Genomic DNA, 23,086 nt, shown 5'->3' with positions numbered 1-23,086 from the left:
CCCCCACTGGTAATATACAGGAATCACCCCACACTGATAATATACGGGAATCACCCCCCACTGGTAATATACAGGAATCACCCCCACTGATAATATACGGGAATCACCCCCCACACCAATAATATACGGGAATCACCCCCCACACTGATAATATACGGGAATCACCCCCCACTGGTAATATACGGGAATCACCCCCCACTGGTAATATACGGGAATCACCCCCCACTGGTAATATACAGGAATCACCCCCCACTGGTAATATACGGGAATCATATGAAATACATAATAACCTTTACACCAATTCACGGTTCTACAGACGACTTAGTTCAGAGACAAGAACAGTTGAACTGAAGTCATTTTCTGGAGCTGAAAACGAATATGAAGGTTACATTTCCCGATTGTGGCTACATTTAAAGATCCAGAGGAGATTGTAATTGCTTCTGACACTTCTCATGCAGGATTATAGAAACATGTCCTCTTCATTACTTCATCCTCATTACTGCATTGTTAGTATCTAGTCTATGACATCCTCCATTTAGTCTATTGAGCCTTCAGTATTCTGTCATCTTAGGGCGACCAATCAAAAGACGCCAACTCCGCTCCGATGATGCCATCCTAAACGGTGACATCACCTACTTCTATAAATGCTCTCTGAGTAAGGTATACAGTGTTAGGATTTCTTAGCATATTGACATGTGCTTTTTCAGATCTGCCTCTTTCCTGCATTATAAAGCGGATTGGTTTTCCTATATAAGCGGAGAAGTCACTTTTTCGTCAGAAAGGTAAAACTTGTCTACCACGATAAGGAAAGGGACAACCTGTATTGTGTCTGCAGAATAGGAGATCAGGACCAGAGTGGGCTCCACACCCAGTGATGGCATGGGAAGAGGCCATCTATGGCTTCCACAGTCCCAAACATCACACTGCCAACTGCTATTTCTGAATTGTGCCCCCCCATAAGGAAAGGAGTTTCAAGGAAGAACACGTGGACTTTACAGTCCCCAAACTATCCATCTGCCATAAGCCCCGCACCACATACAGAAGATCTGCCGGCTCCAAAACACCAGAAACATCTTCAGACGAGTCACGTGAGAAAGAAGAGGAGGGTGCCTGGTGTCATGAAGCGTCTTCCTCTGTGACTTCTGACAGTAGCCTCAACTGATCCCCATCTGATAACACAAGGTGACCTGAACCAGATATGGATCTGCCCCGGGGTAAGGCCGAGCTCCTAGGATCCCGGTTACAGAAGTGGAAGCTCCTCACCGGCGATAGTTGGATTTGTTTGTGATAAAGATCTCAACCAACACCTCATCCTGGAGGGCAATCTTGTGGCAACATCATCAACCATTTAATGGAAGCCCTGAAGAGAAGTCAGAATCCAGAGGAATGGAGCCTCTTCATCGATTCATGCAAAAAAAGCCCAGACGCTGTCTTCTTGCACAATGGCGATGTGCTGCCTTCAGTTCCAGTTGCTTCTGCCGTCCACATGTAGGAAACCAATGACACCATGAAGCAGCTGCTGAGGGGCCTGAATGATGGCCAACATTTGTGGCCCCTCAGTGGTGACCTGCAGGTGACTATCCTCTTACTTGGTCTCCAGGGCAGATAGTCATGCAGGAAAAAATCCCTAAAAGAGGCCGGCCAGTCCAAGATTTAGCCACAGGTACCTCCGGTAAAAGGAAGGAGCCCATACGGGACCTCCGGTAAAAGGAAGGAGCCCATGCGGGACCTCCGGTAAAAGGAAGGAGCCCATGCGGGACCTCCGGTAAAAGGAAGGAGCCCATGCGGGACCTCCGGTAAAAGGAAGGAGCCCATGCGGGACCTCCGGTAAAAGGAAGGAGCCCATGCGGGACCTCCGGTAAAAGGAAGGAGCCCATGCGGGACCTCCGGTAAAAGGAAGGAGCCCATGCGGGACCTCCGGTAAAAGGAAGGAGCCCATGCGGGACCTCCGGTAAAAGGAAGGAGCCCATGCGGGACCTCCGGTAAAAGGAAGGAGCCCATGCGGGACCTCCGGTAAAAGGAAGGAGCCCATGCGGGACCTCCGGTAAAAGGAAGGAGCCCATGCGGGACCTCCGGTAAAAGGAAGGAGCCCATGCGGGACCTCCGGTAAAAGGAAGGAGCCCATGCGGGACCTCCGGTAAAAGGAAGGAGCCCATGCGGGACCTCCGGTAAAAGGAAGGAGCCCATACGGGACCTCCGGTAAAAAGAAGGAGCCCATACGGGACCTCCGGTAAAAGGAAGGAGCCCATACGGGACCTCCGGTAAAAGGAAGGAGCCCATACGGGACCTCCGGTAAAAGGAAGGAGCCCATACGGGACCTCCGGTAAAAGGAAGGAGCCCATACGGGACCTCCGGTAAAAGGAAGGAGCCCATACGGGACCTCCGGTAAAAGGAAGGAGCCCATACGGGACCTCCGGTAAAAGGAAGGAGCCCATACGGGACCTCCGGTAAAAGGAAGGAGCCCATACGGGACCTCCGGTAAAAGGAAGGAGCCCATACGGGACCTCCGGTAAAAGGAAGGAGCCCATACGGGACCTCCGGTAAAAGGAAGGAGCCCATACGGGACCTCCGGTAAAAGGAAGGAGCCCATACGGGACCTCCGGTAAAAGGAAGGAGCCCATACGGGACCTCCGGTAAAAGGAAGGAGCCCATACGGGACCTCCGGTAAAAGGAAGGAGCCCATACGGGACCTCCGGTAAAAGGAAGGAGCCCATACGGGACCTCCGGTAAAAGGAAGGAGCCCATACGGGACCTCCGGTAAAAGGAAGGAGCCCATACGGGACCTCCGGTAAGGGGGGGGGTTTCACCGAAAAAAAATGAGCACATGCTGTTGAGCAATGTGTCTGTCTAAAACAGCAATCGTCCGCTCTGTGCCCACACCCACTGACTACTGTATGAAGAAATAAAGAAGAATTGTTTTCTACTTCAGGGAGCCCCCACTCCTCTTTTATCCTTGGACTTTGTTTAAAACTTTCATATTTGAATTCAGGAGGTGAAAATCATGAAGAGACAGCGGCGGTCATCACTGACCCCGAGAACGTCTGACAATGTGCAGCACAGGGCAATGTACAGGTGAGACGCACACACCGACATAGCCACCAGAGCAGACCCCGCTATTCCCTCTGTAGATGCGCACACCGACATAGCCACGAGAGCAGACCCCGCTATTCCATCTGTAGATGCACACACCGACATAGCCACCAGAGCAGACCCCGCTATTCCCTCTGTAGATGCACACACCGACATAGCCACCGGAGCAGACCCCGCTATTCCTTCTGTAGATGCACACACCGACATAGCCACTGGAGCAGACCCCGCTATTCCCTCTGTAGATGCGCACACCGACATAGCTACCAGAGCAGACCCCGCTATTCCCTCTGTAGATGCACACACCGACATAGCCACCGGAGCAGACCCCGCTATTCCTTCTGTAGATGCGCACACCGACATAGCCACCAGAGCAGACCCCGCTATTCCTTCTGTAGATGCGCACACCGACATAGCCACCAGAGCAGACCCCGCTATTCCCTCTGTAGATGCGCACACCGACATAGCCACTGGAGCAGACCCCGCTATTCCCTCTGTAGATGCGCACACCGACATAGCCACTGGAGCAGACCCCGCTATTCCATCTGTAGATGCGCACACCGACATAGCCACTGGAGCAGACCCCGCTATTCCCTCTGTAGATGCGCACACCGACATAGCCACTGGAGCAGACCCCGCTATTCCCTCTGTAGATGCGCACACCGACATAGACTAGTGGGGTCTGCTCCGGTGGCTATCGGTGGATTTGCACTTTGCCATTAGTTAATTGATTTATGGAAGTCTGACCCCAATCTCTCACCCCATCTTTACTGTTCAGGTCCGAGGGGCTCGTCTCACAGGGCGACTTCTCCTTGTCACTCGGCTCTCCATAAAAAAGTGAAGTCAGGCTGCAAAATGGAGACAGACAGAATAAAGAGCCATTAAGGCACAGAGCCACCTCTACAGCCTCCCTCCGAGCCTCCACCACCACAACTCCCCCTCCGACCTACCACCTCAATGGCCTCCCTCCAAGCCACCACCACCATAGCCTTCCTCCAAGCCACCACCTCCGCGGCCCTGCTCAGAGCCACCACCACTGCCCTGCTCAGAGCCACCACGGCCCAACTCCAAGCCGCTCCACAACATTGCTCTGAGCAGCCATCACCACAGAAGTGGACATAAAATGCATGCACCCTCATGATAAACATGGTGCCACGTAAGGTGTCCATATGGGGCATCCATCTACAACACTCAGTTGTTATCATTGCTCCTCCACTGAATGAGGACGAGGGGCCACAGTCTACGCAGTGCGGTGAGGAGGTGCGGGGGCTCACATATAGTACATGCAGGAAGCTCCCCACCACCAGCCCAACTATAGTGACCATTACTCATATGATGTCCATCTGCGTCGCATGACCGGGCTGAGGAGAAAATGCAGAGGTGAGTATGTGCAGAATAAGGCGGAGGTCAGTCAGGCAGCGCCGTGCACCGCAATCTCACCTGTCATTGTCTATGAGGAGCGCCAATCGCCCGTAATCCCAGGCCGCCTTCCTCAGACATGAGAAGACGAGAAGCAGCAGCTGGAATCAGAGATGAGAACAATGAGCGTCTTCCACGGCCCGGCCACAGGGAGGAAGGACCCTCACAACCCCGGACCAGTCTTACCAGCCACACCAGGAAGTTGATAGCCAGGACGGTTGGAACACCCCCGAATGGCAGTCCCTGCAGGACCGTACTGTGCGAACGAGCGCTGTAACACCGATCGGTCACATTAGCCTGGGGGTCCTCAGGCATGAGGGGCTCCATGGAGGAGGTGGACTCCAGTAAGGTGTCCAGATCATAACCTGAAGAAAGAAGCAATGAGTCGAGATTCAAGGAGCCAGACAGATCAAGGTGGTGACAGAATGGGGACAGCATAGCCCCCCATAATTTAGAGTAGTGGAGCACAAAGGAAAGGGATGAATGCCAACCCTCAACCATACCGATGAGGGAGGGACAAGGGGTCTCCTCCAACCATACTGATAAGGGAGGGGGGGGTCTTCTCCAACCATACTGATGAGGGAGGGACAAGGGGTCTCCTCCAACCATACCGATGAGGGAGGGGGGGGGTCTCCTCCAACCATACCGATGAGGGAGGGACAAGGGGTCTCCTCCAACCATACTGATGAGGGAGGGGGGGGTGGTGTCTCCTCCAATCATACCAATGAGGGACTGACAAGGGGTCTCCAACCATACTGATGAGGGAGGGGGTGTCTTCTCCAACCATACCAATAAGGGAGGGGGGGGGGGGTCTCCACCAACCATACCTATGAGGGAGGGGGCGGGGTCTCCTCCAACCATACCGATGAGGGAGGGGGCGGGGTCTCCTCCAACCATACCAATGAGGGAGGGGGCGGGGTCTCCTCCAACCATACCAATGAGGGAGGGGGCGGGGTCTCCTCCAACCATACCAATGAGGGAGGGGGCGGGGTCTCCTCCAACCATACCAATGAGGGAGGGGGCGGAGTCTCCTCCAACCATACCAATGAGGGAGGGGGCGGAGTCTCCTCCAACCATACCAATGAGGGAGGGGGCGGGGTCTCCTCCAACCATACCAATGAGGGAGGGGGCGGGGTCTCCTCCAACCATACCAATGAGGGAGGGGGCGGGGTCTCCTCCAACCATACCAATGAGGGAGGGGGCGGGGTCTCCTCCAACCATACCAATGAGGGAGGGGGCGGGGTCTCCTCCAACCATACCAATGAGGGAGGGGGCGGGGTCTCCTCCAACCATACCAATGAGGGAGGGGGCGGAGTCTCCTCCAACCATACCAATGAGGGAGGGGGCGGGGTCTCCTCCAACCATACCAATGAGGGAGGGGGCGGGGTCTCCTCCAACCATACCAATGAGGGAGGGGGCAGGGTCTCCTCCAACCATACCAATGAAGGAGGGGGCGGGGTCTCCTCCAACCATACCAATGAAGGAGGGGGCGGGGTCTCCTCCAACCATACCGATGAAGGAGGGGGCGGGGTCTCCTCCAACCATACCGATGAGGGAGGGGGCGGAGTCTCCTCCAACCATACCGATGAGGGAGGGGGCGGGGTCTCCTCCAACCATACCGATGAGGGAGGGGGCGGGGTCTCCTCCAACCATACCGATGAGGGAGGGGGGGGATCTCCTCCAACCATACCGATGAGGGAGGGGGCGGGGGTCTCCTCCAACCATACCGATGAGGGAGGGGGGGGATCTCCTCCAACCATACCGATGAGGGAGGGGGGGGGGGTCTCCTCCAACCATACCGATGAGGGAGGGGGGGGATCTCCTCCAACCATACCGATGAGGGAGGGGGGTCTCCTCCAACCATACTGATGAGGGAGGGGGGGGGGGGTCTCCTCCAACCATACTGATGAGGGAGGGGGGGGTCTCCTCCAACCATACTGATGAGGGAGGGGGGGGTCTCCTCCAACCATACTGATGAGGGAGGGGGGGGTCTCCTCCAACCATACTGATGAAGGAGGGGGGGGGTCTCCTCCAACCATACTGATGAGGGAGGGGAGGGAGGGGGGGGGTCTCCTCCAACCATACTGATGAGGGAGGGGGGGGGTCTCCTCCAACCATACTGATGAGGGAAGGGGGGGGGGTCTCCTCCAACCATACTGATGAGGGGGGGGGGGTCTCCTCCAACCATACTGATGAGGGAGGGAGGGGGGGTCTCCTCCAACCATACTGATGAGGGAGGGGGGGGGGGGGTCTCCACCAACCATACCTATGAGGGAGGGGGCGGGGTCTCCTCCAACCATACTGATGAGGGAAGGGGGGGGGGTCTCCTCCAACCATACTGATGAGGGGGGGGGGTCTCCTCCAACCATACTGATGAGGGAGGGGGCGGGGTCTCCTCCAACCATACCGATGAGGGAGGGGGCGGGGTCTCCTCCAACCATACCGATGAGGGAGGGGGGTGGGGGTCTCCTCCAACCATACCGATGAGGGAGGGGGGCGGGGTCTCCTCCAACCATACCGATGAGGGAGGGGGGGGGGTCTCCTCCAACCATACCGATGAGGGAGGGGGGGGGTGTCTCCTCCAACCATACCGATGAGGGAGGGGGGGGGGGTCTCCTCCAACCATACCGATGAGGGAGGGGGGGGATCTCCTCCAACCATACCGATGAGGGAGGGGGGGGGATCTCCTCCAACCATACCGATGAGGGAGGGGGGGGGTCTCCTCCAACCATACCGATGAGGGAGGGGGGGGGGGGTCTCCTCCAACCATACTGATGAGGGAGGGGGGGGGGGGTCTCCTCCAAACATACTGATGAGGGAGGGGGGGGGGTCTCCTCCAACCATACTGATGAGGGAGGGGGGGTCTCCTCCAACCATACTGATGAAGGAGGGGGGGTCTCCTCCAACCATACTGATGAGGGAGGGAGGGAGGGGGGGGGGTCTCCTCCAACCATACTGATGAGGGAGGGGGGGGTCTCCTCCAACCATACTGATGAGGGAGGGGGGGGGGTCTCCTCCAACCATACTGATGAGGGGGGGGGTCTCCTCCAACCATACTGATGAGGGGGGGTCTCCTCCAACCATACTGATGAGGGAGGGGGGGGTCTCCTCCAACCATATTGATGAGGGAGGGGGGGGTCTCCTCCAACCATACTGATGAGGGAGGGGGGGTCTCCTCCAACCATACTGATGAGGAGGGGGGGGGTCTCCTCCAACCATACTGATGAGGGAGGGGGGGGGGTTCTCCTCCAACCATACTGATGAGGGAGGGGGGGGGGGTCTCCTCCAACCATACTGATGAGGGAGGGGGGGGGGGTGTCTCCTCCAACCATACTGATGAGGGGGGGGGGGGGGTCTCCTCCAACCATACTGATGAGGGGGGGGGGGGTCTCCCTCCAACCATACTGATGAGGGGGGGGTCTCCTCCAACCATACTGATGAGGGGGGGGGTCTCCTCCAACCATACTGATGAGGGGGGGGTCTCCTCCAACCATACTGATGAGGGGGGGGGGGTCTCCTCCAACCATACTGATGAGGGGGGGGGGGGGGTCTCCTCCAACCATACTGATGAGGGGGGGGGGGTCTCCTCCAACCATACTGATGAGGGGGGGGGTCTCCTCCAACCATACTGATGAGGGAGGGGGGGTGTCTCCTCCAACCATACTGATGGGGGGGGGGTCTCCGCCAACCATACTGATCTGAGGGGTCTCCCACTCCCTCCGCTATTGCTCGCGATCGCCCTTTAGCCCCTCTCCCCTGCGGTTGCTCCCCCTGTGGCCCCTCTGTGCAGTCATCTCCTGTCCTGTGGCCTCCACTGTTGCTCATCTTGTGGCCCCTCTGAACCGTCCTCCGTCCCTCTATGGCCCCTTTGTACTGTCCTCCCCCCTGGCGTCTCTCACCCTGTGACCCCTGTGTACCGTCCTCCTTCCCTATGGCCCTTCTGTACCGTCCTCTCTCCCTCTGTGGCCCCCCTGTACCGTCCTCTCTCCCCTGGTGTCTCTCACCCTGTGGTCCATCTGTACCATCATTTCTCCCTCTGTGGCTCGCCCTGTGGCCCCTCTGTCCCGTCCTCTCTGTCTATGGCCCCTCTGTACCGTCCTGTCCTCGGTGGCCCCTCTGTACCGTCCTCTCCCCGGTGGACCCTCTGTAACCGTCCTCTCCCCCGGTGGACCCTCTGTACCGTCCTCCTCCCCCGGTGGACCCTCTGTACCGTCCTCTCCCCCGGTGGACCCTCTGTACCGTCCTCTCCCCCGGTGGACCCTCTGTACCGTCCTCTCCCCCGGTGGACCCTCTGTACCGTCCTCTCCCCCGGTGGACCCTCTGTACCGTCCTCTCCCCTGGTGGACCCTCTGTACCGTCCTCTCCCCCGGTGGACCCTCTGTACCGTCCTCTCCCCCGGTGGACCCCTCTGTACCGTCCTCTCCCCCGGTGGACCCTCTGTACCGTCCTCTCCCCCGGTAGACCCTCTGTACCTTCCTCTCCCCCGGTAGACCCTCTGTACCGTCCTCTCCCACGGTGGACCCTCTGTACCGTCCTCCTTCCCTGTGGCCCATCTGTACCATCCTCTCTCCCTCTGTGGCCCCTCTGTACCGTCCTCCTTCCTGTGGCCCCCCTGTACCGTCCTCTCTCCCCTGGTGTCTCTCACCCTGTGGCCCATCTGTACCATCATTTCTCCCTCTGTGGCTCGCCCTGTGGCCCGCCCTGTGGCCCCTCTGTCCCGTCCTCTCTGTCTATGGCCCCTCTGTACCGTCTGTCCTCGGTGGCCCCTCTGTACCGTCCTCTCCCCGGTGGACCCTCTGTACAGTCCTGTGCTCGGTGGCCCCTCTGTACCGTCCTCTCCCCCGGTGGACCCTCTGTACCGTCCTCTCCCCCGGTGGACCCTTTGTACCGTCCTCTCCCCCCCGGTGGACCCTCTGTACCGTCCTCTCCCCCCCGGTGGACCCTCTGTACCGTCCTCTCCCCCCGGTGGCCCCTCTGTACCGTCCTCTCCCCCCGGTGGCCCCTCTGTACCGTCCTCTCCCCCCCGGTGGCCCCTCTGTACCGTCCTCTCCCCCGGTGGCCCCTCTGTACCGTCCTCTCCCCCGGTGGCCCCTCTGTACCGTCCTCTCCCCCGTGGCCCCTCTGTACCGTCCTCTCCCCCGGTGGCCCCTCTGTACCGTCCTCTCCCCCCGGTGGCCCCTCTGTACCGTCCTCTCCCCCGGTGGCCCCTCTGTACCGTCCTCTCCCCCCCGGTGGCCCCTCTGCACCGTCCTCTCCCCGGTGGACCCTCTGTACCGTCCTCTCCCCGGTGGACCCTCTGTACCGTCCTCTCCCCGGTGGACCCTCTGTACCGTCCTCTCCCCCGGTGGACCCTCTGTACCGTCCTCTCCCCGGTGGACCCTCTGTACCGTCCTCTCCCCGGTGGACCCTCTGTACCGTCCTCTTCCCCCCGATGGCCCCTCTGTACCGTCCTCTCTGTCTATGTACCCTCTGTACCGTCCTCTCCCCGGTGGACCCTCTGTACCGTCCTCTCTCTCTATGGCCCCTCTGTACCTTCCTCTCCCTGGTGGCCCCTCTGTACCTTCCTCTCCCTGGTGGCCCCTCTGTACCGTCCTCTCCCTGGTGGCCCCTCTGTACCGTCCTGTCCTCGGTGGCCCCCTCTGTACCGTCCTGTCCTCGGTGACCCCCTCTGTACCGTCCTGTCCTCGGTGGCCCCTCTGTACCGTCCTCCCCCCCGGTGGCCCCTCTGTACCGTCCTCCCCCCAGTGGCCCCTCTGTACCGTCCTCCTTCCCAGTGGACCCTCTGTACCGTCCTCTCCCCGGTGGACCCTCTGTACCGTCCTGTCCTCGGTGGCCCCTCTGTACCGTCCTGTTCTCGGTGGCCCCTCTGTACCGTCCTCTCCCCCAGGTGGCCCCTCTGTACCGTCCTCTCCCCCGGTGGCCCCTCTGTACCGTCCTCTCCCCCGGTGGCCCCTCTGTACCGTCCTCTCCCCCGGTGGCCCCTCTGTACCGTCCTCTCCCCCGGTGGCCCCTCTGTACCGTCCTCTCCCCCGGTGGCCCCTCTGTACCGTCCTCTCCCCCCGGTGGCCCCTCTGTACCGTCCTCTCCCCCGGTGGCCCCTCTGTACCGTCCTCTCCCCCGGTGGCCCCTCTGTACCGTCCTCTCCCCCGGTGGCCCCTCTGTACCGTCCTCTCCCCCGGTGGCCCCTCTGTACCGTCCTCTCCCCCGGTGGCCCCTCTGTACCGTCCTCTCCCCCGGTGGCCCCTCTGTACCGTCCTCTCCCCCGGTGGCCCCTCTGTACCGTCCTCTCCCCCGGTGGCCCCTCTGTACCGTCCTCTCCCCCGGTGGCCCCTCTGTACCGTCCTCTCCCCCGGTGGCCCCTCTGTACCGTCCTCTCCCCCGGTGGCCCCTCTGTACCGTCCTCTCCCCCGGTGGCCCCTCTGTACCGTCCTCTCCCCGGTGGCCCCTCTGTACCGTCCTCTCCCCCGGTGGCCCCTCTGTACCGTCCTCTCCCCCGGTGGCCCCTCTGTACCGTCCTCTCCCCCGGTGGCCCCTCTGTACCGTCCTCTCCCCCGGTGGCCCCTCTGTACCGTCCTCTCCCCCGGTGGCCCCTCTGTACCGTCCTCTCCCCCGGTGGCCCCTCTGTACCGTCCTCTCCCCCGGTGGCCCCTCTGTACCGTCCTCTCCCCCGGTGGCCCCTCTGTACCGTCCTCTCCCCCGGTGGCCCCTCTGTACCGTCCTCTCCCCCGGTGGCCCCTCTGTACCGTCCTCTCCCCCGGTGGCCCCTCTGTACCGTCCTCTCCCCCGGTGGCCCCTCTGTACCGTCCTCTCCCCCGGTGGCCCCCCTGTACCGTCCTCTCCCCCGGTGGCCCCCCTGTACCGTCCTCTCCCCCGGTGGCCCCCCTGTACCGTCCTCTCCCCCGGTGGCCCCCCTGTACCGTCCTCTCCCCCGGTGGCCCCTCTGTACCGTCCTCTCCCCCGATGGCCCCCCTGTACCGTCCTCTCCCCCGGTGGCCCCTCTGTACCGTCCTCTCCCCCGGTGGCCCCTCTGTACCGTCCTCTCCCCCGGTGGCCCCTCTGTACCGTCCTCTCCCCCGGTGGCCCCTCTGTACCGTCCTCTCCCCCGGTGGCCCCTCTGTACCGTCCTCTCCCCGGTGGACCCTCTGTACCGTCCTCTCCCCGGTGGACCCTCTGTACCGTCCTCTCCCCGGTGGACCCTCTGTACCGTCCTCTCCCCGGTGGACCCTCTGTACCGTCCTCTCCCCGGTGGACCCTCTGTACCGTCCTCTCCCCGGTGGACCCTCTGTACCGTCCTCTCCCCCGGTGGCCCCTCTGTACCGTCCTCTCCCCCGGTGGCCCCTCTGTACCGTCCTCTCCCCGGTGGACCCTCTGTACCGTCCTCTCCCCGGTGGACCCTCTGTACCGTCCTCTCCCCGGTGGACCCTCTGTACCGTCCTCTCCCCGGTGGACCCTCTGTACCGTCCTCTCCCCGGTGGACCCTCTGTACCGTCCTCTCCCCGGTGGACCCTCTGTACCGTCCTCTCCCCGGTGGACCCTCTGTACCGTCCTCTCCCCGGTGGACCCTCTGTACCGTCCTCTCCCTGGTGGCCCCTCTGTACCTTCCTCTCCCCCGGTGGACCCTCTGTACCTTCCTCTCCCTGGTGGCCCCTCTGTACCGTCCTCTCCCCGGTGGACCCTCTGTACCGTCCTCTCTCTCTATGGCCCCTCTGTACCTTCCTCTCCCTGGTGGCCCCTCTGTACCTTCCTCTCCCTGGTGGCCCCTCTGTACCTTCCTCTCCCCCGGTGGCCCCTCTGTACCGTCCTCTCCCCCGGTGGCCCCTCTGTACCGTCCTCTCCCCCGGTGGCCCCTCTGTACCGTCCTCTCCCCCGGTGGCCCCTCTGTACCGTCCTCTCCCCCGGTGGCCCCTCTGTACCGTCCTCTCCCCCGGTGGCCCCTCTGTACCGTCCTCTCCCCCGGTGGCCCCTCTGTACCGTCCTCTCCCCCGGTGGCCCCTCTGTACCGTCCTCTCCCCCGGTGGCCCCTCTGTACCGTCCTCTCCCCCGGTGGCCCCTCTGTACCGTCCTCTCCCCCGGTGGTCCCTCTGTACCGTCCTCTCTGTCCGTGGCCCCTCTGTACCGTCCTCTCCCCGGTATTCCCTCTGTACCGTCCTCTCCCCGGTGGACCCTCTGTACCGTCCTCTCCCCGGTGGACCCTCTGTACCGTCCTCTCCCCGGTGGACCCTCTGTACCGTCCTCTCCCCGGTGGACCCTCTGTACCGTCCTCTCCCCGGTGGACCCTCTGTACCGTCCTCTCCCCGGTGGACCCTCTGTACCGTCCTCTCCCCGGTGGACCCTCTGTACCGTCCTCTCCCCGGTGGACCCTCTGTACCGTCCTCTCCCCGGTGGACCCTCTGTACCGTCCTCTCCCCGGTGGACCCTCTGTACCGTCCTCTCCCCGGTGGACCCTCTGTACCGTCCTCTCCCCGGTGGACCCTCTGTACCGTCCTCTCCCCGGTGGACCCTCTGTACCGTCCTCTCCCCGGTGGACCCTCTGTACCGTCCTCTCCCCGGTGGACCCTCTGTACCGTCCTCTCCCCGGTGGACCCTCTGTACCGTCCTCTCCCCGGTGGACCCTCTGTACCGTCCTCTCCCCGGTGGACCCTCTGTACCGTCCTCTTCCCGGTGTACCCTCTGTACCGTCCTCTCCCCGGTGGACCCTCTGTACCGTCCTCTCCCCGGTGGACCCTCTGTACCGTCCTCTCCCCGGTGGACCCTCTGTACCGTCCTCTCCCCCCGATGGCCCCTCTGTACCGTCCTCTCTGTCTATGTACCCTCTGTACCGTCCTCTCCCCGGTGGACCCTCTGTACCGTCCTCTCTCTCTATGGCCCCTCTGTACCTTCCTCTCCCTGGTGGCCCCTCTGTACCTTCCTCTCCCTGGTGGCCCCTCTGTACCGTCCTCTCCCTGGTGGCCCCTCTGTACCGTCCTGTCCTCGGTGACCCCTCTGTACCGTCCTGTCCTCGGTGGCCCCTCTGTACCGTCCTCCCCCCAGTGGCCCCTCTGTACCGTCCTCCCCCCAGTGGCCCCTCTGTACCGTCCTCCTTCCCAGTGGACCCTCTGTACCGTCCTCTCCCCGGTGGACCCTCTGTACCGTCCTGTCCTCGGTGGCCCCTCTGTACCGTCCTGTCCCCCGGTGGCCCCTCTGTACCGTCCTCTCCCCCGGTGGCCCCTCTGTACCGTCCTCTCCCTGGTGGCCCCTCTGTACCTTCCTCTCCCCCGGTGGACCCTCTGTACCTTCCTCTCCCTGGTGGCCCCTCTGTACCGTCCTCTCCCCGGTGGACCCTCTGTACCGTCCTCTCTCTCTATGGCCCCTCTGTACCTTCCTCTCCCTGGTGGCCCCTCTGTACCTTCCTCTCCCTGGTGGCCCCTCTGTACCGTCCTGTCCTCGGTGGCCCCTCTGTACCGTCCTCCCCCCAGTGGCCCCTCTGTACCGTCCTCCCCCCAGTGGCCCCTCTGTACCGTCCTCCTTCCCAGTGGACCCTCTGTACCGTCCTCTCCCCGGTGGACCCTCTGTACCGTCCTGTCCTCGGTGGCCCCTCTGTACCGTCCTGTCCCCCGGTGGCCCCTCTGTACCGTCCTCTCCCCCGGTGGCCCCTCTGTACCGTCCTCTCCCCCGGTGGCCCCTCTGTACCGTCCTCTCCCCCGGTGGCCCCTCTGTACCGTCCTCTCCCCCGGTGGCCCCTCTGTACCGTCCTCTCCCCCGGTGGCCCCTCTGTACCGTCCTCTCCCCCGGTGGCCCCTCTGTACCGTCCTCTCCCCCGGTGGCCCCTCTGTACCGTCCTCTCCCCCGGTGGCCCCTCTGTACCGTCCTCTCCCCCGGTGGCCCCTCTGTACCGTCCTCTCCCCCGGTGGCCCCTCTGTACCGTCCTCTCCCCCGGTGGCCCCTCTGTACCGTCCTCTCCCCCGGTGGCCCCTCTGTACCGTCCTCTCCCCCGGTGGCCCCTCTGTACCGTCCTCTCCCCCGGTGGCCCCTCTGTACCGTCCTCTCCCCCGGTGGCCCCTCTGTACCGTCCTCTCCCCCGGTGGCCCCTCTGTACCGTCCTCTCCCCCGGTGGCCCCTCTGTACCGTCCTCTCCCCCGGTGGCCCCTCTGTACCGTCCTCTCCCCCGGTGGCCCCTCTGTACCGTCCTCTCCCCCGGTGGCCCCTCTGTACCGTCCTCTCCCCCGGTGGCCCCTCTGTACCGTCCTCTCCCCCGGTGGCCCCTCTGTACCGTCCTCTCCCCCGGTGGCCCCTCTGTACCGTCCTCTCCCCCGGTGGCCCCTCTGTACCGTCCTCTCCCCCGGTGGCCCCTCTGTACCGTCCTCTCCCCCGGTGGCCCCTCTGTACCGTCCTCTCCCCCGGTGGCCCCTCTGTACCGTCCTCTCCCCCGGTGGCCCCTCTGTACCGTCCTCTCCCCCGGTGGCCCCTCTGTACCGTCCTCTCCCCCGGTGGCCCCTCTGTACCGTCCTCTCCCACGGTGGCCCCTCTGTACCGTCCTCTCCCACGGTGGCCCCTCTGTACCGTCCTCTCCCACGGTGGACCCTCTGTACCGTCCTCTCCCACGGTGGACCCTCTGTACCGTCCTCTCCCACGGTGGACCCTCTGTACCGTCCTCTCCCACGGTGGACCCTCTGTACCGTCCTCTCCCACGGTGGACCCTCTGTACCGTCCTCTCCCACGGTGGACCCTCTGTACCGTCCTCTCCCACGGTGGACCCTCTGTACCGTCCTCTCCCACGGTGGACCCTCTGTACCGTCCTCCTTCCCTGTGGCCCATCTGTACCATCCTCTCTCCCTCTGTGGCCCCTCTGTACCGTCCTCCTTCCTGTGGCCCGCCTGTACCGTCCTCTCTCCCCTGGTGTCTCTCACCCTGTGGCCCATCTGTACCATCAATTTCTCCCTCTGTGGCTCGCCCTGTGGCCCCTCTGTCCGTCCTCTCTGTCTATGGCCCCTCTGTACCGTCCTGTCCTCGGTGGCCCCTCTGTACCGTCCTCTCCCACGGTGGACCCTCTGTACCGTCCTCTCCCACGGTGGACCCTCTGTACCGTCCTCCTTCCCTGTGGCCCATCTGTACCATCCTCTCTCCCTCTGTGGCCCCTCTGTACCGTCCTCCTTCCTGTGGCCCGCCTGTACCGTCCTCTCTCCCCTGGTGTCTCTCACCCTGTGGCCCATCTGTACCATCATTTCTCCCTCTGTGGCTCGCCCTGTGGCCCCTCTGTCCCGTCCTCTCTGTCTATGGCCCCTCTGTACTGTCCTGTCCTCGGTGGCCCCTCTGTACCGTCCTCTCCCCGGTGGACCCTCTGTACTGTCCTCTCCCCGGTGGACCCTCTGTACCGTCCTCTCCCCGGTGGACCCTCTGTACCGTCCTCTCCCCGGTGGACCCTCTGTACCGTCCTCTCCCCGGTGGAGCCTCTGTACCGTCCTCTCCCCGGTGGACCCTCTGTACCGTCCTCTCCCCGGTGGACCCTCTGTACCGTCCTCTCCCCGGTGGACCCTCTGTACCGTCCTCTCCCCGGTGGACCCTCTGTACCGTCCTCTCCCCGGTGGACCCTCTGTACCGTCCTCTCCCCGGTGGACCCTCTGTACCGTCCTCTCCCCGGTGGACCCTCTGTACCGTCCTCTCCCCGGTGGACCCTCTGTACCGTCCTCTCCCCCGGTGGACCCTCTGTACCGTCCTCTCCCCCGGTGGACCCTCTGTACCGTCCTCTCCCCCGGTGGACCCTCTGTACCGTACTCTCCCCCCCGGTGGCCCCTCTGTACCGTCCTCTCCCCCCGGTGGCCCCTCTGTACCGTCCTCTCCCCCCGGTGGCCCCTCTGTACCGTCCTCTCCCCCCGGTGGCCCCTCTGTACCGTCCTCTCTCTCTATGGCCCCTCTGTACCTTCCTCTCCCTGGTGGCCCCTCTGTACCGTCCTCTCCCCGGTGGACCCTCTGTACCGTCCTCTCTCTCTATGGCCCCTCTGTACCTTCCTCTCCCTGGTGGCCCCTCTGTACCTTCCTCTCCCTGGTGGCCCCTCTGTACCTTCCTCTCCCCCGGTGGCCCCTCTGTACCGTCCTCTCCCCCGGTGGCCCCTCTGTACCGTCCTCTCCCCCGGTGGCCCCTCTGTACCGTCCTCTCCCCCGGTGGCCCCTCTGTACCGTCCTCTCCCCCGGTGGCCCCTCTGTACCGTCCTCTCCCCCGGTGGCCCCTCTGTACCGTCCTCTCCCCCGGTGGCCCCTCTGTACCGTCTTCTCCCCCGGTGGCCCCTCTGTACCGTCCTCTCCCCCGGTGGCCCCTCTGTACCGTCCTCTCCCCCGGTGGCCCCTCTGTACCGTCCTCTCCCCCGGTGGTCCCTCTGTACCGTCCTCTCTGTCCGTGGCCCCTCTGTACCGTCCTCTCCCCGGTATTCCCTCTGTACCGTCCTTTCCCCGGTGGACCCTCTGTACCGTCCTCTCCCCGGTGGACCCTCTGTACCGTCCTCTCCCCGGTGGACCCTCTGTACCGTCCTCTCCCCGGTGGACCCTCTGTACCGTCCTCTCCCCGGTGGACCCTCTGTACCGTCCTCTCCCCGGTGGACCCTCTGTACCGTCCTCTCCCCGGTGGACCCTCTGTACCGTCCTCTCCCCGGTGGACCCTCTGTACCGTCCTCTCCCCGGTGGACCCTCTGTACCGTCCTCTCCCCGGTGGACCCTCTGTACCGTCCTCTCCCCGGTGGACCCTCTGTACCGTCCTCTCCCCGGTGGACCCTCTGTACCGTCCTCTCCCCGGTGGACCCTCTGTACCGTCCTCTCCCCGGTGGACCCTCTGTACCGTCCTCTCCCCGGTGGACCCTCTGTACCGTCCTCTCCCCGGTGGACCCTCTGTACCGTCCTCTCCCCGGTGGACCCTCTGTACCGTCCTCTCCCCGGTGGACCCTCTGTACCGTCCTCTCCCCGGTGGACCCTCTGTACCGTCCTCTCCCCGGTGGACCCTCTGTACCGTCCTCTCCCCGGTGGACCCTCTGTACCGTCCTCTCTGTCTGTGGACCCTCTGTACCGTCCTCTCTGTCTGTGGACCCTCTGTACCGTCCTCTCTGTCTGTGGACCCTCTGTACCGTCCTCTCTGTCTGTGGACCCTCTGTACCGTCCTCTCTGTCTGTGGACCCTCTGTACCGTCCTCTCTGTCTGTGGACCCTCTGTACCGTCCTCTCTGTCTGTGGACCCTCTGTACCGTCCTCTCTGTCTGTGGACCCTCTGTACCGTCCTCTCTGTCTGTGGACCCTCTGTACCGTCCTCTCCCCGGTATTCCCTCTGTCCCGTCCTCTCCCCGGTATTCCCTCTGTCCCGTCCTCTCCCCGGTATTCCCTCTGTCCCGTCCTCTCCCCGGTATTCCCTCTGTCCCGTCCTCTCCCCGGTATTCCCTCTGTCCCGTCCTCTCTTCCCGGTATTCCCTCTGTACCGTCCTCTCCCCGGTATTCCCTCTGTCCCGTCCTCTCCCCCCGGTGTCCCCTCTGTACCGTCCTCTCTCCCTCTGTGGCTCCCCTGCCCCGTCCTCTCCCCGGTATTCCCTCTGTACCGTCCTCTCTCCCTCTGTGGCCCCTCTGTACCGTCCTCTCTGTCTGTGGACCCTCTGTACCGTCCTCTCTGTCTGTGGCCCCTCTGTACCGTCCTCTCTGTCTGTGGCCCCTCTGTACCGTCCTCTCTGTCTGTGGCCCCTCTGTACCGTCCTCTCTGTCTGTGGCCCCTCTGTACCGTCCTCTCTGTCTGTGGACCCTCTGTACCGTCCTCTCTGTCTGTGGACCCTCTGTACCGTCCTCTCTGTCTGTGGCCCCTCTGTACCGTCCTCTCTGTCTGTGGCCCCTCTGTACCGTCCTCTCTGTCTGTGGACCCTCTGTACCGTCCTCTCTGTCTGTGGCCCCTCTGTACCGTCCTCTCTGTCTGTGGCCCCTCTGTACCGTCCTCTCTGTCTGTGGACCCTCTGTACCGTCCTCTCTGTCTGTGGCCCCTCTGTACCGTCCTCTCTGTCTGTGGACCCTCTGTACCGTCCTCTCTCCCTCTGTGGCCCCTCTGTACCGTCCTCTCTGTCTGTGGACCCTCTGTACCGTCCTCTCTGTCTGTGGACCCTCTGTACCGTCCTCTCTGTCTGTGGCCCCTCTGTACCGTCCTCTCTGTCTGTGGACCCTCTGTACCGTCCTCTCTGTCTGTGGACCCTCTGTACCGTCCTCTCTGTCTGTGGACCCTCTGTACCGTCCTCTCTGTCTGTGGCCCCTCTGTACCGTCCTCTCTGTCTGTGGACCCTCTGTACCGTCCTCTCTGTCTGTGGCCCCTCTGTACCGTCCTCTCTGTCTGTGGACCCTCTGTACCGTCCTCTCTGTCTGTGGACCCTCTGTACCGTCCTCTCTGTCTGTGGACCCTCTGTACCGTCCTCTCCCCGGTATTCCCTCTGTACCGTCCTCTGTCTGTGGCCCCTCTGTACCGTCCTCTCTGTCTGTGGCCCCTCTGTCCAGTCCTCTCCCCGGTATTCCCTCTGTACCGTCCTCTCTGTCTGTGGCCCCTCTGTACCGTCCTCTCTGTCTGTGGCCCCTCTGTCCAGTCCTCTCCCCGGTATTCCCTCTGTACCGTCCTCTCTGTCTGTGGCCCCTCTGTACCGTCCTCTCTGTCTGTGGCCCCTCTGTACCGTCCTCTCTGTCTGTGGCCCCTCTGTACCGTCCTCTCTGTCTGTGGCCCCTCTGTACCGTCCTCTCTGTCTGTGGACCCTCTGTACCGTCCTCTCTGTCTGTGGACCCTCTGTACCGTCCTCTCCCCCCGGTGTCCCCTCTGTACCGTCCTCTCCCCCCGGTGTCCCCTCTGTACCGTCCTCTCCCCCCGGTGTCCCCTCTGTACCGTCCTCTCTGTCTGTGGACCTTCTGAACCGTCCTCTCTGTCTGTGGCCCCTCTGTACCGTCCTCTCTGTCTGTGGACCCTCTGTACCGTCCTCTCTGTCTGTGGACCCTCTGTACCGTCCTCTCCCCGGTATTCCCTCTGTACCGTCCTCTCTGTCTGTGGCCCCTCTGTACCGTCCTCTCTGTCTGTGGCCCCTCTGTCCAGTCCTCTCCCCGGTATTCCCTCTGTACCGTCCTCTCTGTCTGTGGACCCTCTGTACCGTCCTCTCCCCGGTATTCCCTCTGTACCGTCCTCTCCCCGGTATTCCCTCTGTCCCGTCCTCTCTCCCCGGTATTCCCTCTGTACCGTCCTCTCTCCCCGGTATTCCCTCTGTACCGTCCTCTCTCCCCGGTATTCCCTCTGTACCGTCCTCTCTCCCCGGTATTCCCTCTGTACCGTCCTCTCTCCCCGGTATTCCCTCTGTACCGTCCTCTCTCCCCGGTATTCCCTCTGTACCGTCCTCTCTCCCCGGTATTCCCTCTGTACCGTCCTCTCTCCCCGGTATTCCCTCTGTACCGTCCTCTCTCCCCGGTATTCCCTCTGTACCGTCCTCTCCCCGGTATTCCCTCTGTACCGTCCTCTCTCCCCGGTATTCCCTCTGTACCGTCCTCTCTCCCCGGTATTCCCTCTGTACCGTCCTCTCTCCCCGGTATTCCCTCTGTACCGTCCTCTCTCCCCGGTATTCCCTCTGTCCCGTCCTCTCTCCCCGGTATTCCCTCTGTACCGTCCTCTCCCCGGTATTCCCTCTGTACCGTCCTCTCTCCCCGGTATTCCCTCTGTACCGTCCTCTCTCCCCGGTATTCCCTCTGTACCGTCCTCTCTCCCCGGTATTCCCTCTGTACCGTCCTCTCTCCCCGGTATTCCCTCTGTACCGTCCTCTCTCCCCGGTATTCCCTCTGTACCGTCCTCTCTCCCCGGTATTCCCTCTGTACCGTCCTCTCTCCCTCTGTGGCCCCTCTGTACCGTCCTCTCTGTCTGTGGCCCCTCTGTACCGTCCTCTCTCCCTCTGTGGCCCCTCTGTACCGTCCTCTCCCCGGTATTCCCTCTGTCCCGTCCTCTCCCCGGTATTCCCTCTGTACCGTCCTCTCTGTCTGTGGCCCCTCTGTACCGTCCTCTCTGTCTGTGGCTCCTCTGTACCGTCCTCTCTGTCTGTGGCTCCTCTGTCCCGTCCTCTCTCCCCGGTATTCCCTCTGTACCGTCCTCTCTCCCCGGTATTCCCTCTGTACCGTCCTCTCTCCCCGGTATTCCCTCTGTACCGTCCTCTCCCCGGTATTCCCTCTGTACCGTCCTCTCTCCCCGGTATTCCCTCTGTCCCGTCCTCTCTCCCCGGTGGCCCCTCTGTACCGTCCTCTCTGTCTGTGGACCCTCTGTACCGTCCTCTCCCCGGTATTCCCTCTGTACCGTCCTCTCCCCGGTATTCCCTCTGTCCCGTCCTCTCTCCCCGGTATTCCCTCTGTACCGTCCTCTCTCCCCGGTATTCCCTCTGTACCGTCCTCTCTCCCCGGTATTCCCTCTGTACCGTCCTCTCTCCCCGGTATTCCCTCTGTACCGTCCTCTCTCCCCGGTATTCCCTCTGTACCGTCCTCTCTCCCCGGTATTCCCTCTGTACCGTCCTCTCTCCCCGGTATTCCCTCTGTACCGTCCTCTCTCCCCGGTATTCCCTCTGTACCGTCCTCTCCCCGGTATTCCCTCTGTACCGTCCTCTCTCCCCGGTATTCCCTCTGTACCGTCCTCTCTCCCCGGTATTCCCTCTGTACCGTCCTCTCTCCCCGGTATTCCCTCTGTACCGTCCTCTCTCCCCGGTATTCCCTCTGTCCCGTCCTCTCTCCCCGGTATTCCCTCTGTACCGTCCTCTCCCCGGTATTCCCTCTGTACCGTCCTCTCTCCCCGGTATTCCCTCTGTACCGTCCTCTCTCCCCGGTATTCCCTCTGTACCGTCCTCTCTCCCCGGTATTCCCTCTGTACCGTCCTCTCTCCCCGGTATTCCCTCTGTACCGTCCTCTCTCCCCGGTATTCCCTCTGTACCGTCCTCTCTCCCCGGTATTCCCTCTGTACCGTCCTCTCTCCCTCTGTGGCCCCTCTGTACCGTCCTCTCTGTCTGTGGCCCCTCTGTACCGTCCTCTCTCCCTCTGTGGCCCCTCTGTACCGTCCTCTCCCCGGTATTCCCTCTGTCCCGTCCTCTCCCCGGTATTCCCTCTGTCCCGTCCTCTCTGTCTGTGGCCCCTCTGTACCGTCCTCTCTGTCTGTGGCTCCTCTGTACCGTCCTCTCTGTCTGTGGCTCCTCTGTACCGTCCTCTCTCCCCGGTATTCCCTCTGTACCGTCCTCTCTCCCCGGTATTCCCTCTGTACCGTCCTCTCTCCCCGGTATTCCCTCTGTACCGTCCTCTCCCCGGTATTCCCTCTGTACCGTCCTCTCTCCCCGGTATTCCCTCTGTCCCGTCCTCTCTCCCCGGTGGCCCCTCTGTACCGTCCTCTCTGTCTGTGGACCCTCTGTACCGTCCTCTCCCCGGTATTCCCTCTGTACCGTCCTCTCCCCGGTATTCCCTCTGTCCCGTCCTCTCTCCCCGGTATTCCCTCTGTACCGTCCTCTCTCCCCGGTATTCCCTCTGTACCGTCCTCTCTCCCCGGTATTCCCTCTGTCCCGTCCTCTCCCCGGTATTCCCTCTGTCCCGTCCTCTCTCCCCGGTATTCCCTCTGTACCGTCCTCTCTCCCCGGTATTCCCTCTGTACCGTCCTCTCTCCCCGGTATTCCCTCTGTCCCGTCCTCTCCCCGGTATTCCCTCTGTCCCGTCCTCTCCCCGGTATTCCCTCTGTACCGTCCTCTCTCCCTCTGTGGCTCCTCTGTACCGTCCTCTCCCCGGTGGCTCCCGCTCTTACACGCGGTGGGGCCCCGGTTCCTGTGCTCCGGGCCCGGGCGCTCGCACTCCAGACATTACGGCAGGTGCAGTCGCTATAATGTGTCACAGGCGGAACAAGGCTCAGAGCATCCGCCCAAAACACAAACATCCCCCCCTCACCTGACACCCGCCGCAGCACCGGAGCCTCCGCCGACCCCCAGCGATCCCGGCGCCGCCTCCTGACATCAGCGCCGAGCGGCGGGAAGGAGGGACAATCACCGATATACAGGGACAATCACCTATATACAGGGGCTGCCGCTTATATACAGGGACAATCACCTATATACAGGGGCTGCCGCTTATATACAGGGACAATCGCCTATATGCAGGGGCTGCCGCCTATATACAGGGGCTGCCACCTATATACAGGGACAATCACCTATATACAGGGGCTGCCGCCAATATACAGGGACAATCACCTATATACAGGGGTGCCGCCTATATACAGGGACAATCACCTATATACAGGGTCTGCCGCCTATATACAGGGACAATCACCTATATACAAGGACTGCCGCCTATATACAGGGATCATCACCTATATACAGGGGCTGCCGCCTATATACAGGAATAATCACCTATATATAGGGGCTGTCGCCTATATACAGGGACTGCCGCCTATATACAGGGGCTATCACCTACATACAGGGGCTGCCGCCTATATACAGGGACAATCACCTATATACAGGGACAATCACCTATATACAGGGACTGCCACCTATATACAGGGACTATCACCTATATACAGGGGCTGCCGCCTATATACAGGAATAATCACCTATATATAG

At 62.3% G+C, this 23,086-nt stretch overlaps 1 protein-coding gene across 6 annotated transcripts in view; it reads right to left on the bottom strand.

The window, feature by feature from the left end:
- Positions 1-22,510, bottom strand: part of TMEM63C (transmembrane protein 63C) — an 81,529-nt gene extending 59,019 nt beyond the window's left edge. Inside the window, exons 1-5 of one of the 6 annotated variants that reach the window (XM_075330852.1) lie at positions 22,419-22,510; positions 4,693-4,871; positions 4,528-4,607; positions 4,416-4,448; positions 3,848-3,935 (exon numbers count right to left, since the gene is read on the bottom strand). In XM_075330852.1, coding sequence (XP_075186967.1) covers positions 3,848-3,935; positions 4,416-4,448; positions 4,528-4,607; positions 4,693-4,833 — 342 coding nt within the window. In that variant the 5' untranslated portion in view covers positions 4,834-4,871; positions 22,419-22,510. The other 5 variants (XM_075330849.1, XM_075330851.1, XM_075330853.1 and 2 more) reach the window with 5 other exon arrangements.
- Between the last annotated feature and the right edge of the window lie 576 nt (positions 22,511-23,086).

The sequence above is a fragment of the Anomaloglossus baeobatrachus genome, chromosome 12, assembly GCF_048569485.1.
Source record: "Anomaloglossus baeobatrachus isolate aAnoBae1 chromosome 12, aAnoBae1.hap1, whole genome shotgun sequence".
Taxonomy (NCBI): Eukaryota; Metazoa; Chordata; class Amphibia; order Anura; family Aromobatidae; genus Anomaloglossus; species Anomaloglossus baeobatrachus.
Note: the sequence above shows the minus strand (reverse complement) of the source record. Positions and strands in the feature narration are given on the sequence as shown.